The 15,436-nt window shown below is 33.9% G+C and overlaps 1 protein-coding gene and 4 non-coding genes across 5 annotated transcripts; all 5 read left to right on the top strand.

Moving 5' to 3' along the window:
• Positions 1-385: 385 nt before the first annotated feature.
• TRNAK-UUU (transfer RNA lysine (anticodon UUU)) lies at positions 386-458 on the top strand. The gene has a single exon. It is a non-coding gene; the product is annotated as a tRNA-Lys (tRNA).
• Positions 459-2,423: 1,965 nt separating this feature from the next.
• On the top strand, positions 2,424-2,496 carry TRNAK-UUU (transfer RNA lysine (anticodon UUU)). The gene has a single exon. It is a non-coding gene; the product is annotated as a tRNA-Lys (tRNA).
• A 200-nt stretch (positions 2,497-2,696) lies between these two features.
• On the top strand, positions 2,697-2,769 carry TRNAK-UUU (transfer RNA lysine (anticodon UUU)). Its single transcript has one exon. It is a non-coding gene; the product is annotated as a tRNA-Lys (tRNA).
• A 710-nt stretch (positions 2,770-3,479) lies between these two features.
• TRNAK-UUU (transfer RNA lysine (anticodon UUU)) lies at positions 3,480-3,552 on the top strand. The gene has a single exon. It is a non-coding gene; the product is annotated as a tRNA-Lys (tRNA).
• Positions 3,553-14,360: 10,808 nt separating this feature from the next.
• Positions 14,361-15,116, top strand: LOC111423079 (uncharacterized). The gene is made up of 2 exons (XM_023056329.2): positions 14,361-14,583; positions 14,634-15,116. The coding sequence occupies exons 1-2, from the start codon at positions 14,423-14,425 to the stop codon at positions 14,998-15,000; spliced, it is 528 nt and encodes a 175-aa protein (XP_022912097.2). The 5' UTR covers positions 14,361-14,422; the 3' UTR covers positions 15,001-15,116.
• Positions 15,117-15,436: the final 320 nt, after the last annotated feature.

The following is a 15,436-nucleotide window of genomic DNA, read 5'->3' as shown; positions in this document are numbered from 1 at the left end:
TAATATAGTACGGGCGCACTGTGCGAGGCGTGTGAGCGTCGCGACGCCCTCGTGTGTGTATTAATGAGCTCGGTTGCGTGTCGTGCGATAAACGTCGCGTTTTTGCACGTCACAGTTCACCCGTTCATATTTTATTCCGCGCTAAATAATTATTAATCTGCCGCTACAGGCTTGCTTTCACTGTATACCCACCACATCGACGACCCACGGATCGCGTAAAATATGACGCGGATGTTACTCTACACCCATGTTGGTGAATTATAAATGAACCTAAATTTATTAACATTAAAATAGAAAATGTACTTGTTTTTGTTTAGAAATTGATTAATTTTTCGCTTTTCTTTATTAATAATTTGAAAACATAAATAAGAAAACAATTTTTGTAGCCCGGGTAGCTCAGTCGGTAGAGCATTGGACTTTTAATCCAAGGGTCCAGGGTTCAAGTCCCTGCTCGGGCGGCCTTTTTTTTTTCTTTTAGTCGTTTTTATGAATTATGGCACCTAATACCACAATATTTAACAAAGTCATCTTACTCAGTTACACGTAAAATTATTAATTATTCTTTTAATATTAAAATAGCATTTGTGCAGTCTTTTGAACTAATTGTAAGTTCACGTCCCTGCTTTTTTTTGCTAAATTTTTAACTAATTTTTAAAATCAATAAATTAATTGAGCTTTAAGTAATTCCGCTTTCAAATTTTGTGATGTTTTAAAAAAAATTCTTGAAATTAACTTAAATGATTCAATCAATCATTACAAAAAGTAACACTGAAAAACATACAATAATTATTAATCTGATTATAAGTACAGTAATACTTAGGCGACCCCATCTCACGCGAAATCATAGTTACGCGATTTTTTAACTCTACCTCCCTTTTTAAAAGTAGGTCTACATCAGTCTTGTGCATGCTTTAACACGTATGAATACATTCCTTTTGAACACGTAAAAATTTTAACATTTTCTTTTTAACAAACATAAATACGCAATTATTAAACTCAATCATTGTTCAGAAGCCTCATATACTGTTGTAAATATCGTCACTTGGTCCAATGTCGGTTATCAAAAGTTTTCAAAATATATCAACTGCAAAAGTGTGAACCATGTCGGTGTGAAGAAACACGTTTGAAATGGAAATGATGCTAATTTTATACAAAGTGTTTCTTTATTGTTACTACTGCACTTCATGAAAATTTTGGTCAATTTGTGGCATGTATTTAAGTATTGATTTTAATATCTGCCTTTTTCTTTACTCCAACGATGTCTTTTTGGAAACGCATTTTACATTATTAGTAAAGTGGCCTATATTAATATTACTATTGGGTCTATTGCGTTGATTTCAGTTACGTCCATTCTAATCTGGTTGTCAAATATCATTGAGGAAGTTTTATATCTACTATAAAGGGACTTTATTGTAGGTAAAGTTTTTTGATAATGTTTGAAAATCAAAGTCTGATGCTCTCATCTGCATTACAACAAGCTTTTTTTTTATAAACGTGCTTATTTAAAGTGTGTAATTTTGACATTGTGTAATTTTAGCACGTTTGAACGTGCTAACATTTTGGTAAACAGATTCCTCAGTAATGAGACATTGGATTAAAAATTTCGCTAAAACCCATTTTTCTTTCTAGAAGACTATGCACAATATTTACTTCTTGGACATTATCATGCGACAAAGGTCCTCCAGGTTTGGAGAATTTTTGTTGTATCAATTCTATTTGTGGATGATTTTTGATCAAGAGACGTTATTCCTATTCTGGGGAACACAGGAATCAGACCAAAAGACCAATTCCGGAAAATCTGTAACAATTTTGTCCAAAATTCTCAGTAGACTGCAGCTAATGTTTCTGCCCTTCCGGATATCATTTGCCAAACTGCACAGTAGATTTTCTTATTTTTGGTGCAGTTAAATTATAAACACTGAATTTACGTTTTTCAAGTCAACCAATATAATAACGGTGTTTCTTCCACTTTACTTTCTTCTTGTCCCTTCACATGGTTTACAAATACTTCAATCTTTTTTGGGTTTATCATGTACTAAACATGCCATAACCGGAAATACATTAGTAGACACGAATTAAACGTAACCCCCAGGAGATACTAAAATCTGTGTTGGTAATATATTAATTCGTATTTTCAGTATCACTATCGAGAGTATTTGCGACCATAGTTGTCTTAAGTTATTGGAGATTCACCTGCAAACACTTAGCCGTTAGTCATTGACTTGGTAAACGATTAATCCAGCACTTTGAGCATTAGACGAGAGTATTTCTCTTCTCCTATCTTCAATGTTGCAGTTCGAGTTGTTGCCATATCTCACTGGATAAAGGCTCAACTTAGTGAAATCAGTCATGGCTTCGAAGTAGAGAAATTCTATTCATTGTGGCTAATAACTCGGAAATACAAAATTTTTTCTATTTTCAAAGCCCGGGTAGCTCAGTCGGTAGAGCATTGGACTTTTAATCCAAGGGTCCAGGGTTCAAGTCCCTGCTCGGGCGACCTTTTTTTTTCTTTTAGTAGTTTTTATGAATATAGAGTCCACAATATTTAACAAAGTCATCTTACTCAGTTACACGTAAAATTATTAATTTTCCTTTTAATATTAAAATAGCGTTTGCGCAGTCTTTTGAAGGAAAACTTCTTAACTTCGTGTTTCTGTTAATTTGGTCCAGAAATACAAGAGTTGAGGAAAACACAAGCCCGGGTAGCTCAGTCGGTAGAGCATTGGACTTTTAATCCAAGGGTCCAGGGTTCAAGTCCCTGCTCGGGCGAAGATTCCTTTTTAGTATTTGTATGATAATACCAAGCTGCACAACGTATGATAATGATCAGAGATATGTAAAATTTGAATATATATATCTTTTGATCTCAATATTGTGTTTTCATTGTCATTTTAGGGAGAATAGCTAATCCAAATACTACAACTAACGACCACTTTTGAAATCTCTTCTTAACTCTATTTGACAGATTGTATGTGGCGCCAATAGTAGTATTGGTAAAGAAAACTAGCAACTGTATAAACGTCTTTGTATAAAATCTTGTAATAAACCATCCAAAGATGGCCATCACAACAAATAATACTGTTTTTGGAAACATATGAAGAATACCCGTGTTTGTGGAATCATAAAATTCGAGAACATAAGGACCGAACTGCAAGAAATGAAACCTTAAGAAGGATAGTTGAGATTATGCCGAAGACAGTTCCAGTGCAGAAGTGAAGCATCAGCTAACCATGTGCATAATTATGCCATAATAATGTGTATAATTATGTATTTTCTCTAAGTAAAGTACTTGATGCACCTAGGTAACTTCTACGTGCAATTATCATATTTATGTGGAAACAAATTCTGGCGCGACTAAACTGGCTTCTTACAGGCGTCAGTAACCCATGCATGTGGCATGTGGAAACTTAAGTTTCTGCGCAGATTATTAATTTGGCAGCAATATTTTGGAAGTATAAAAAAAAAGTTCAAGCTTTCAAGCCCGGGTAGCTCAGTCGGTAGAGCATTGGACTTTTAATCCAAGGGTCCAGGGTTCAAGTCCCTGCTCGGGCGATTACTTTTTTAAAGTTTTTTTTATTGGACAATTAAAAAATCTGGGCAAAGAAAACTTCTTTTTTTTAAACGATGTATAATTTGTAGCAAATACTTCTTGTTGAATTGGAATCTTGTCACAAATACGTCTTGACAATGCTGCTAACTCATTTTATTTAATTATTAACATACAAGATAAGTTTACATTTTCATTCTACTGTAATCCCAAAATTAAGTTTGCACAGTTTCAAAGAATGAACATAGTCTAATTACTATCTTTATTTTAGTAAGAAATTATATAAAAATGATTCTAATTTTCATTTTTCTATTAATTTGTTAGCAATAAAACCTGGTAATACAAAAATTCTTAAAATTTTATTGCCCGGGTAGCTCAGTCGGTAGAGCATTGGACTTTAATCCAAGGGTCCAGGGTTCAAGTCCCTGCTCGGGCGTCTTTTTTGTACTGTTTTTATCTAATAAAAAGCTTCAGTTTTGTTCATATATCAAAATAAACTTTATTTATTTATTCATTAAACCGAGCATTATTGTGGGTGGTGTTAAAGTTTCAAAAACAAAAATTAAAAATCAATTATATTTGTCCAAAACAAATTTTGAACAACACCGATTTCGCAGTTAGTGCTAGTTTTATGATATGTAAAATTAGTAAGTACCACTCATGAGACACTAACAATTGATAAACGGTTGTTTATTAGTGTACTTACTGTCAAATTCACAGACCCCTGATAGATGTGTCTTTGTTTGTAACTCCGATTTGTCAATTAGTCATCACATGCTTTATTTTGTATCGTCATGATTTATATATTTTATAATTTTAATGATTAACTAACTACTCTTATTCGTTGTGTGTTATGAATTGCATTTTGTTGTGACATACCCATAACGCAATACTTGTAAAGCCTGATAATTTAGAAAAATAGCTAAATCTATTGTTTACATCTTTCAAAGCACAAAAACGTCGTGTCGAAAAAAACTGTCAAGAAGGATATAAAAAACGTTCTACATAAATTGTTTTTTCTGGTTTGCTTCAGCACTTTATCTTGAGGTTCGTCGTAAAACCGTTGTCGTAGTTTTCGTTTCTTATCCTGAAAGATTTCTCGGAAATATTAAGATTCTCTTAACCACTTCACATTCTTTCATAATTCTATCATAACTGCCATAAATGCTATAATTTTATGATTGGCCTTTCTATAGGTTATACTTCAATTACCGACGTTACTTCTCTACCTTGTAAGCTGCGATAATTGATATGTGATACAGCTTCTTCGTCTTAATTAGAAGAACAAATATCTACTTGAAATTATCGAATGTATGTATATCTAAGATGTGTGATGATCTCGTGTAATATAACTTATAATGATCGTGAAGAAAAGACTGAAACATTTCTGATGCTTATAGAAAACTAATAGAAATAAGGAAAGCTCCCGTATGTTGTTTCCTACACAGGAACACATCTTTTAAAAATTATACAGGGAATAAGATATATCAAAATATGATACCGAAACACCATTTTCTAAACTATACTCATAGTTAGTAAATTCCAGTAAATATCTGTTGTTCTTGGGTGTTCTCACTATGTAAATATTCACAACATAAAAGATCCAATTATAAAATACGAATAACTCGAAATATGAACGTAAAACGCAGTCTTTTCTCACGCCATTTCTCAAAAACTTGAAAACTCGCAAAAATCATCCTCCTCTTAAAGACAAACAAACCTAAACGAGATCTATTAAGCTACCAATCCATAAGCCTAATTTCTGAACTAGTTAAAGTCCCTAAAAAAACCTACATAATCGTGTAGAACAAATCGTACATCAACGTAAAACATCATTTCCCCTACCCAACAAGTGGGTAGAATCACAGAACATAGCAATAAACACTTCCTCACAGCTACATCGACCGCCGTAATATTCTTGGACATTGAAAAAGCGTTTGACAAAATATGGCGCGAAGGTCTTTAAATCAAAATTGTACAAAAGGTTCACTGAGAAAACAACTTCAGCGGAGGTACCACAAGGGTCAATCCTCGAACTAATAACTATATAAAGTCGCACAACTAATATACTATAAACCAAATAAATGTGACAGACTCTTTAATATACAGACGATACCACGAAGCTTATACGAAGTTCTATTATTGGTAATAGACATCATCGTTGCAACATTGCCGGTAATATGCCAATACGCTGACATTACCACAAAACAAAGTAAACAACCAAAAATCAACAAGTCGTGACAATGTCCATTTTTGAAATGTTTTCATTGTTCGCAAAGTTATCGGAAAACTATAAAAAGTTGGTTGATGATTTATTCATGTTTAGATGCTTTAGCTCACTTTGTATTAAAATCGAAATATCTCTAAAACTGTTAAAGATACCGAGATATATTTTATATGTATTAAATAAGGAAAATAGAGACAATTGAAGTAGCTAGTAATATACAAACACTAACAGATATAATGCTATAACTCTTATTATAACTCTTAAATGTAACGAGCATTTGTTTTTTCTTTGATTTTGAGATACCTATCCTATTCGAAAGGCAATCATGCTGGTAATTACGATTTTGTTGATAGCAGCTCGAAACCATTCTGCTGAGGTTTTCCTAACCTAAGTTCTACACTTTCGTAGCGACGAGATTCTTCTTCTGCCGAGTCTTCTTTTTCCTTTAACTTTCCCATAATTATGGATTGGAGCAGGAAATATCGGTGTTCATTTCTAATTATATGTCTCAGTTATTCGAGTTTGCTGCGTTTGTTTGGTATATATGATTTCCGATATTCAGTCTTTGTAGCACTTCCCTCTTCGTCATTTGAGCTATCCATGGTATTTTGAGCATCGTCTATACAGCCACAAGTAAAGGCTCCAGTTTTTTAGTTGTGGAACAGTGTGGAAAAGACAGGTCATCCTAGATGTCTTTCGTTTGTTTGGAGGGATATGTTGTGGCTTTTGAAAATTTTACTCATTTTATTGAAAACTGCACTCGCTTTTCCCATACGGTATTTTATATCTTGTGCATTGCTTGTGGGATTAATTTTGTATAAAATACTGATTAAAAAAGCTTTTCTGGACTTCCGATAACTTTGCAAACAATTAAATCAGACGTGAACTAAACCTAGTAAACCGAAACACGAAAATAGATCATAAAAAAATTTTAATCCATAACCAAAATCTCATTAACCCTGTCATAATGGACATACTTACACCATACCTGATAACGCGGAAAGGAAACCCAGGACTCAACCACGCAAGTACTGTAAACAATGGCAATATCAGGAGAAATGATAAAATTAAGATAAATTTTCGGTCCAATACCAATATAAAGCCACCAAGAGAGCAAAGTATAGGATCAGATTATATAGTATTTTTGATTTCATAATTTGACTGAAGTTTTAATTTGAAACACAGTAGCTAATACTCCAATTTAGGTAATTTTAATCGTTATCTCATCGTGATTGGTGATATCTTGACTCATCGTGACTGATATCTTCCTTATTATTACAGATAGCGAAAAACTAAATGCACCACTTGAAAGCTTGAATCTTTCTCTATCTAAAGCCTTTCCGTCTGCCGATAAGTTGATATTAAGATCAATAAAAAATGAAGAACACCGCCCTGTAGTTAAAATAGCTCGAAATTACCAAACTTCAAGGCCTTGTGCAATTGTTATAAAACTGTTATCATAGTCAGAATGGGCGCTCCTTCAACTGTCTTAATCCGGATTAATTCGGGATCAAGATCTATCGGCGTCATGCGTCAATCACCCTTAATATTCATCCCTACACGCAGAAACGCTTAAACACTCTTCCTCTAAACAACTTCCTTATTTGATAGGGGGAAAACTATATCCTATTGAAAATTTTCTGCTCTTTCTAATGGTATATAACACGCGGCGATCACACGCTTGCACAAGTACGTTTTTAGCCAAAAACTGCTAAATTCATACGTTTTAGCCAGTTCTAAATCTTGTTCGGGTCGGTAACTTTCTTATATAACCAGGAGAAAACTCTAGAACTATATCTATCTTATCGAAAATTTCCTGCTCTTTCTACTGGTGCATAACACGCGGCGGTCACGCGCTTGCACGTGCATTTAGTTTTTCGCTATCTCTAATAATAAGGAAGATATCAGCTAAGAAAGTAGATAGGAAATTACGGGTAAAAGTCTAATCAGTAATTTTATCTGGTTACTTAGTTCATTCTTAGATCCAGTAGTACGTTAAGATTTGTTGAGAAAAATTGAATATTGTTGATAAATTTTATTTATGATCTAATCATCGCCAAAAAAAAATGTATGTTTCGATATAAACAGAAACGTGATGTGAAAATCATCCAAATTGCTTCAAAATTTTCCAAATTACATAAACTCGTTAAAATATCCAGGACGAATTTTTACACGATTACAATGCTGCCTCTTTGTATACTGCATTAATGCGAGAAATAAAGCATCCATATCCGGTGAACTAAAAATGTATACAAAGTTAAACTGTAAAAAATTTAATTAACGTTAAATTTTCAAACATACCTGATTGTAAAAAAGTCCAAACAAATGCAGCAAAAGTCAATATGTCCAATTAAAAATTTCGAGGTACGTGTGGACAAAAGGCTTCCGTCAGCGGTATTTGTTTACGGTTTTCAACAAATTTTTTCGCTGTTCAGTACGACTGCTTTTTCCAGACAACCGAAGCCGTATCAGATAACGGTTGAAATATAATCGTTCGGCTCGTCGCCATTAACAAGTTTAATTAGGTATCGGTGTCCATTGTAGCGGCAGAGCAAAAAATCTAATTAAATCGGCATCAGCGACAGCTAGGGACCCCCCTTCTGTCACGATCGGAATAACTAGTTTGTTTTATGCGGTGTCACCGATCTGCACGAATAATAAAACGATCGGATCTGCTGGGGTGCTACCGCCTGTGCCGATCGTTAATTAGGCAAAAACAGACGGTATTTCTAGTGCTGGCCATGTCCGCGAATTTAATTCGCGCTTTAACTGGTTTTAGTTCAAATTCGAGTACAATATGTTGCCGTCTCTACGCTACTTTTCATTTAAATTATAGCACCAGTAACGAATGAAATAACTCTGTTTCGATTGTAACTTTAAAACATAGAAATTATATTACAAAACTTTTTTAATTAAACATCTTGACGCAACTAACCTTGCGTCATTACTCTCGTTTCGCGCTTATTGAATTATCAACTTCTATCAGTAGCTATATTAGATATCCAGTTACAATTAGGTCGCCGAGTACCGAACGTATTCAGTTTCAGGAAATTGATCAAAATAAAACGAAAAAATAAGACGACGACGACGACGACGTCGCCATCGTAGCCAACTACGATCGGGTTTCGTCGTTGCGATGGCGTCACATTAAATCACCATCACGGCCTAATAAATAAGTTTATCCTAACTGCATTTTCCTCTGGAAAATGGCACGGCTACTGCAACTTGGGTCACCATTTGAAAATTTTATGATCTCACGTAACACACATTCTTAAAAGAAGAGTTTGTTCTTTATGAGCACATCTGAATGTCAAAGTTCCAATTGATAATGTGGATAAGAAAGAAAGGACACCAACTGCTCTGGAGAGGAAATGTTTTAATCCATTAGAGGTAAATGGGACGCCTGACCTGCACTAACGGCCCCAGTCGCTTTATGTTGATTAAAAATGAATTATTTATCCAACGGAGAGATTTTTTCTTTCTCTTTTATGCTGGGTCTCTTTGATTCGACAATGTGTTTTCGTTAAGAGTAAGTTAAGTAAATCTTGAATCCATTAATAAAACAAAGGCTTTATTTATTTATTTTTTGAGACAAGAGATCAGTAGTAATTTAAATTTAATCGTTTTAGAAATAAAATTTAATAGGTTTTAAAATATATAGACACTAAATTGGTTTCAAGCAATATTCACAAAGCGGTAATGATCAAAATCATAAAATATACGCTCATAATTTACGAACACCATCCATCCGTTGCAAAGCTCACCTATCCATATGACGGACCGTGGTCGTTAGCAATAAACCATTCGCATTTTCATTTGATGACGTAGCAACCCGGTTAGCGTACTCGAAAATTCATTACGATATTTACCGATTTCACCAACCATTAGCCCTTTCGAATAAATTTGAATAAAAAAAAAACACGTCGAGTGTTATTTTAAAGCGATCATATTTTTAATACCTCTTTGAACATTTAATATCCGCTCTGCATATATTTATTTACGCCGGACATTATCGTGGAGCACGCGGCCATTCCCCGTACAAAGGGCAAATATTTACGGGGCCAGAGCAATTTGGCCTTTTACACACGCCCCGAAGGTCGATATCGCGGACTCGCAGTCTGTTTGCACGTCGGGGACGCCTTTAAACGGCTGCCGGTGCAGTCGATGGCGCCCACGTAAATGATGGAAGCTGCCCTTAATTTCCATTTTCACGTCGACGGCGTAGATCGTTTTGGCGATAACGCCGCGTTAATTTCTACTGTATGTGCATTAATGACCATGGTGTTTTCTGTGCCAAGAAAATTTAATTGAATTTCTACCATAAAAGTTTATAGTAAATATTGATAGTACACAATTTGATTCTTCATTATCATTTTTGTAAACGTTGTTTCTGTATCGAGTCGAAAAGGAAGTTGTTACCTGCAATAAGCCGAAGTTATACATTCTCAAGGTCGTTTCAAATATATTTATATTAAAGATGTTAATCACTGATCTAAATGAGATATAATCCGAGATGTGTTAAATGTGCTGGTGAACACTGGACCTAATGCACTAAAGCCAAAGAAATCTCGGTTAAATGTTTCAACTGTGGAGAAAATCATCCAGCGAACTACCGAGGATGCATTGTGATTAAGGAACTACAATCCATCAGTAGTAAGAAAATAGTAAACTCAAATAAAATAAAGCCAGGCGTCTCGTATGCCGAAAAAGAGAGTGGTGAAACTGCAGAGAAAAGTGTAAGTACAACATTAATCCATAAGAAGGCTGACAGTAAATTAGAGCTAATACTAGAAAAAATACTTCAAGAAGAAGAAACAATAAAAACATTATATGTACGTATAGATTTCATTGAAAGCAATTTAAACCAAGGAGGGATTCAAAAAAGAAATCAAAATGTCTAAAAAGCAGCAACTAAAAATAATGCTGTGGAATTCCAATGATCATCGACAGCATCAAAACACACTACTAATAATACTTAAAGACAACAATATTGATATATGTCTTTTCTCCGAAACTCACATTACACGAGAATCGTATATAAACATCAACCATTACAATATTTATCACACAAATCACCCGAGTAATGTGGCTCGAGGTGGAAGTGCAATTATTATTAAATTTAATGTCGAACACCTATTGCTTTATGACATACCTGATAATCAGTCAGGGTTTAGACCGGGTCATAGTTGCAATACTGTACTAATGGATGTTGTGGAGTTTTAAACATTATCTTCTGAACAGAAGGCAACATACGAAAGCTAAAGGCTCATTATCCAAACCAGAATTTGTCTCTAAAGGAGTTCCTCAGGGCAGTATATGTGGTCCTTTGTTATTCATCATTTATACTAGTGTGTTCTACAGGGGCTTGAAACATTGTGAATATCAAGAAATCTCGGTTAAATGTTTCAACTGTGGAGAAAATCATCCAGCGAACTACCGAGGATGCATTGTTATGCTGATGATACTCAGTTATTAATATCATTTCCTCACACCGAGACTAATGCTGCTGTCAAAATAAATTTTGATGTGCAATCACTTGTTGACACTTCTGAGGCGCATGGCTTAAAAGTAAACTCCAGCAAATCTAATGTGATAGTATTTGGTAACAGAAATCATAGGAAATTTGTTGATGACAATCTTAAAATTTGTGTAAATAATCAAGAACTACAACACGTACGCACTGTGAAAAATTTGGGTTTGTTAATTATTTTATCCAATTTTAATCATTGTGACTCGGTCTATGGTGCTTGCATAACTGGGGACAATCGAAGACGGGTGCAGTATGTCCAAAATGGGTGCTTAAGACTAATTTATGGAATTCGAAAGTACTGCAAAATTTCACATAAGTTAAAAGAATGTGGGTGGCTAAATATGTATAACAGGATCATTTTTCACAGGGGAGTAGTTTATTTTAAAATTGTAAATAAAAAAACACCTGTTTATGTGAGCAAGAAGATATCGTATCGTACTGACATCCACAATACCAATATTCGTCGAAAAGATGCACTTACAGTTCCTGGTCACGCGTCGGCTTCATTTCGGAATTCTTTCACTTATTGTGTGACAAACTTTTGGAATACCCGTCCTCGTTCATTAAAAATATTGAACCTGTCGAGTTTTAAATATAAATACAAGCGATGGAATGTGAGCGGCAGATGGAATCAATTTAGGTTTTCTAGAGTAAAATTTTAATTTTTGTTTTTTGTATTTTTTGTCTTGTGCGCTGTATTCATTTTCGCTACTTACTTAGAAGCAATATGTTGTGTTCATGGGGACTGGGGGAAGAGCAGACCTCACTACTTTGTGGTGTTGTCTGACCCAGCCATCTGTTAGCCTTTGCAATTTTGTTTTTGTAACTTTATACTTATTTTTTATTATTATTACGTTTTTGTATTTTGTTTTTTTTATACTTGCACACTAATTGTAAGGATTAATAAAGGCATTATTATTATTATTATTATTACTTTAATGCAAAACATATGTCTTGGGGTTCTCGCTTGACAAATACAAAAGGAAGAGAACTGAACCATGCAAGAGATGCCCTAAATTGTGAGGTGCTCTCCACTGGGAAGCCAACTTACTGGCCAACAGATAGAAGTAAAATTCCGGGTCTGCTTGATTTTTTTATTACGAAAAATATATCGCTTAACTTCGTAAACATAGAAGAAGAGTTAGGGCTGGACTCAGATCACTCACCAGTAATTATTACTCTAAATAATCACTAACCAATAAACTCACTAATTGGAATCTATTTCAACAAACATTAGATAATAAAATTCATCTTAATGGTCTTATGAAAACAAACGAAGACATTGACAATGAAGTAGAAAAGTTCTTAAAAGACATATAAAACGCAGCCTGGGCCTCAACACTAATTTTAACATCAAAACCTAAATCTAATATTTATCCTAAATTCATTAGAGACAAAATTGCAGAAAACGGAAAGCAAGAAAGAAATGGCAAACCAATAGAATTCCTAGTGATAAAACAAAATTAAATAAAATAACAGCCAAAATAATATCCAAAATTACTTAAAAGACCTTACTGACGATGCCAGCACGGATTATTCTCTGTGGAAGGCAACAAGAAACCTTAAAGTTCCAAAAATACATACACCTCCGATTCGAAATAATAATGGAAATTGGGTTAAGAGTAACCAAGAAAAAGTTAATTTGTTTGTTGAACATCTGAAAGAAACTTTTACATCAGACAGTCCAACAACTATGCTAAATATTGTCCCTGGCATAATTCAAAGTGATCAGCAAGAGTAATATACCATGTGTAAGAATGAAAGAACTGTATTATGAAATACAAAAACTAAATATAAAGAAATCAGTAAGCTATGACCTAATTAATGGAGAAACATTGAAACATCTACCAAAACGGGCGATTACAAAACTATTACACATAAATAATGCTGCTTTTAAACAGAAATACTTCCCAAGCATATGTAAAGCATATGAAATACATGATAAATATCGGTTCTGTACGTGATACTTTCATATAGATAAGGTGGCTTGCCCTTAGAGACAATAGAAACCATTCGACAAGTAATATGAATTTTACGACGCTCTACCTTGTTTAACCAATTTGCATTAACCAACTTATAAGATACTCTTTCATTATGACGTATGCCGTAAATAAATCTCAAACAAGATTTTTGAACGCTTTCTATCCTCTGCGAATCCTTCATCATTAAACGAGGACCATAAACAAGATCGTAGTGATTGAATGATGAGAGAATCAAGGTATCACATAACATTAACTTCGCATCTTCATTCAACAAATGTTTGTTAGGGTAGTGTACTTTTATCAACGGATTAAGCACTGTGGGATAGTGCAGGAAGAAATGCAAGCTTTGATAATGTGGCGGATCTCCGGTACAATCGTCAGCGTAGAATATTTTACAGATTTTCTTTTGACTCATTTTATACCCATATATAGGTTCAAAGTAATCACAACCTCGATTGTTGTGTCCATTAATAAGTTGATCAAAAATGAGCAGAGACTTCGTCGGATGCAACCTGGTCGGGTATATTTTCGTATAGTTTTCTCTGGTCCTTACTTCAGTCTTTGCCCTTACTTTGGACAAACCGAACGTAATAATTTATCTGACCACATCTTTTTTCCTACAAACTGTCTCTTTAAGTTTTAAAATTTTAATGAAATTGTAGACGAATTTTGAGAAAACTAATTAAATGAAAAATAAGGGGCTTCCCTTTTTTCGCATTATTCTTTTTATAACTATTTACGGAAAAACCAATTAACCTTTAACAAAATCAGTTAATTTTAAAGGTATTCCCCGATTATTACGGCTGTCGTAAACTTATTTTTTATCATTAACTAATTTAACGTGTTTTAATAAATCTCAATCTTTAAATAACTCGTGATAATAACCAAATCAAAACAAACCCGACAGCAATGATAATGGAATTCCCCGTTTACGTACTGCTTTAGAGATTATTCGCGGAAACAACAAAGATTCGGACATAAATAATGTTTAATCTCACATGAATTTCCCCTTTATATCAATTTTTTTAACAATCAATTTCACCATATAAAAGAAGTAGAAAATGTGCAAATCTTTAAACCACTTCTACTACTCGAAGAGTAAATTTAACTTAATATCAATACCAAATCAAAACAACATGAAGGGATTCATCTTCTTTTTTATTTTCGTTGCTACGAGCGTTTTTGCTTATGAAATCGTTACCGATGGTCAACAAGAATATCTTTTGGTTCCTTTCGAATCATCAAGTTCTTTAGGACCTTTAGATTCTGAAGTTACAGCGCGAGGAAGAGCAAAAAGGTATACAAAATCTTTTTTTATATATTTTATATTAATTAATTAATTTGCAGACAAACTAGTGCAATCTATGATAGTGCAAGTAGACGAGCAACTATAAGTCATACTGGAACTATAATTGATAACAATAATCATAACCTTATGGGAACAGGTGCAATTTCTGGTGGTAAACATCAACCTTTTGGTGTTGGTGGAAGTTTGGATTATACTCATAAGCCAAGTGCAAGTACTCTCAGTGCTTCAGTTAAACATCTTGATGGATTAGGAACTAATGTTGGTGTATCCGGTCGTTATAATTTCATAAATGAACGGAATACTCAAGCATATATTGGAGCAAATTATGATAGACAATATGGAGGACCTTCTGGAACGGGAAACCCCAACTATGGTGTATTTGCTGGGTTGACACACAGATTTTAATAACTCAATTTAAAAATTTATTTAAAAAACTACAATTTATTGTTAGATGTGCCATTAAAAATTTATGATTTCATCAAAAATAATATAAATAAAAGTTGTAATTTAATATTATAGAACATTAATCTATATTAATTTTAACATCATTAGAAACTTATAGAATTTAAGTATTCGATCCTAGGTGAAACCAATACATTTAAAAGTAGAACACAAGAAGTTGACTTTGTACAGGTTGACTTTTATGAGTTATAAATGGAATTCTTGGTAAAATCGATCAACGTTTGTAGGCTCTGAACCATAGATTCTATGACTCTTCCGTGTAAAACCATATCGTCCACTTAAAGTAAGGCGTTAGCGTTAAGATCAAATATTTCTCAGTTTTCAATATAAATGTCGTGACAATATCCTGAGGGAGGTCTTGGGAGGTGGTGAATGAACG

The sequence above is a fragment of the Onthophagus taurus genome, chromosome 1, assembly GCF_036711975.1.
Source record: "Onthophagus taurus isolate NC chromosome 1, IU_Otau_3.0, whole genome shotgun sequence".
Lineage (NCBI taxonomy): Eukaryota > Metazoa > Arthropoda > Insecta > Coleoptera > Scarabaeidae > Onthophagus > Onthophagus taurus.
Note: the sequence above shows the minus strand (reverse complement) of the source record. Positions and strands in the feature narration are given on the sequence as shown.

What these genes read in the sequence shown, in the direction of transcription:
- LOC111423079 (XM_023056329.2), top strand. Translation starts at nt 14,423, where the DNA reads ATGAAGGGATTCATCTTCTTTTTTATTTTCGTTGCTACGAGCGTTTTT. An exon ending in GCGCGAGGAAGAGCAAAAAG is followed by an intron (nt 14,584 to 14,633) that starts GTATACAAAATC and finishes ATTAATTTGCAG; the next exon opens with ACAAACTAGTGCAATCTATG.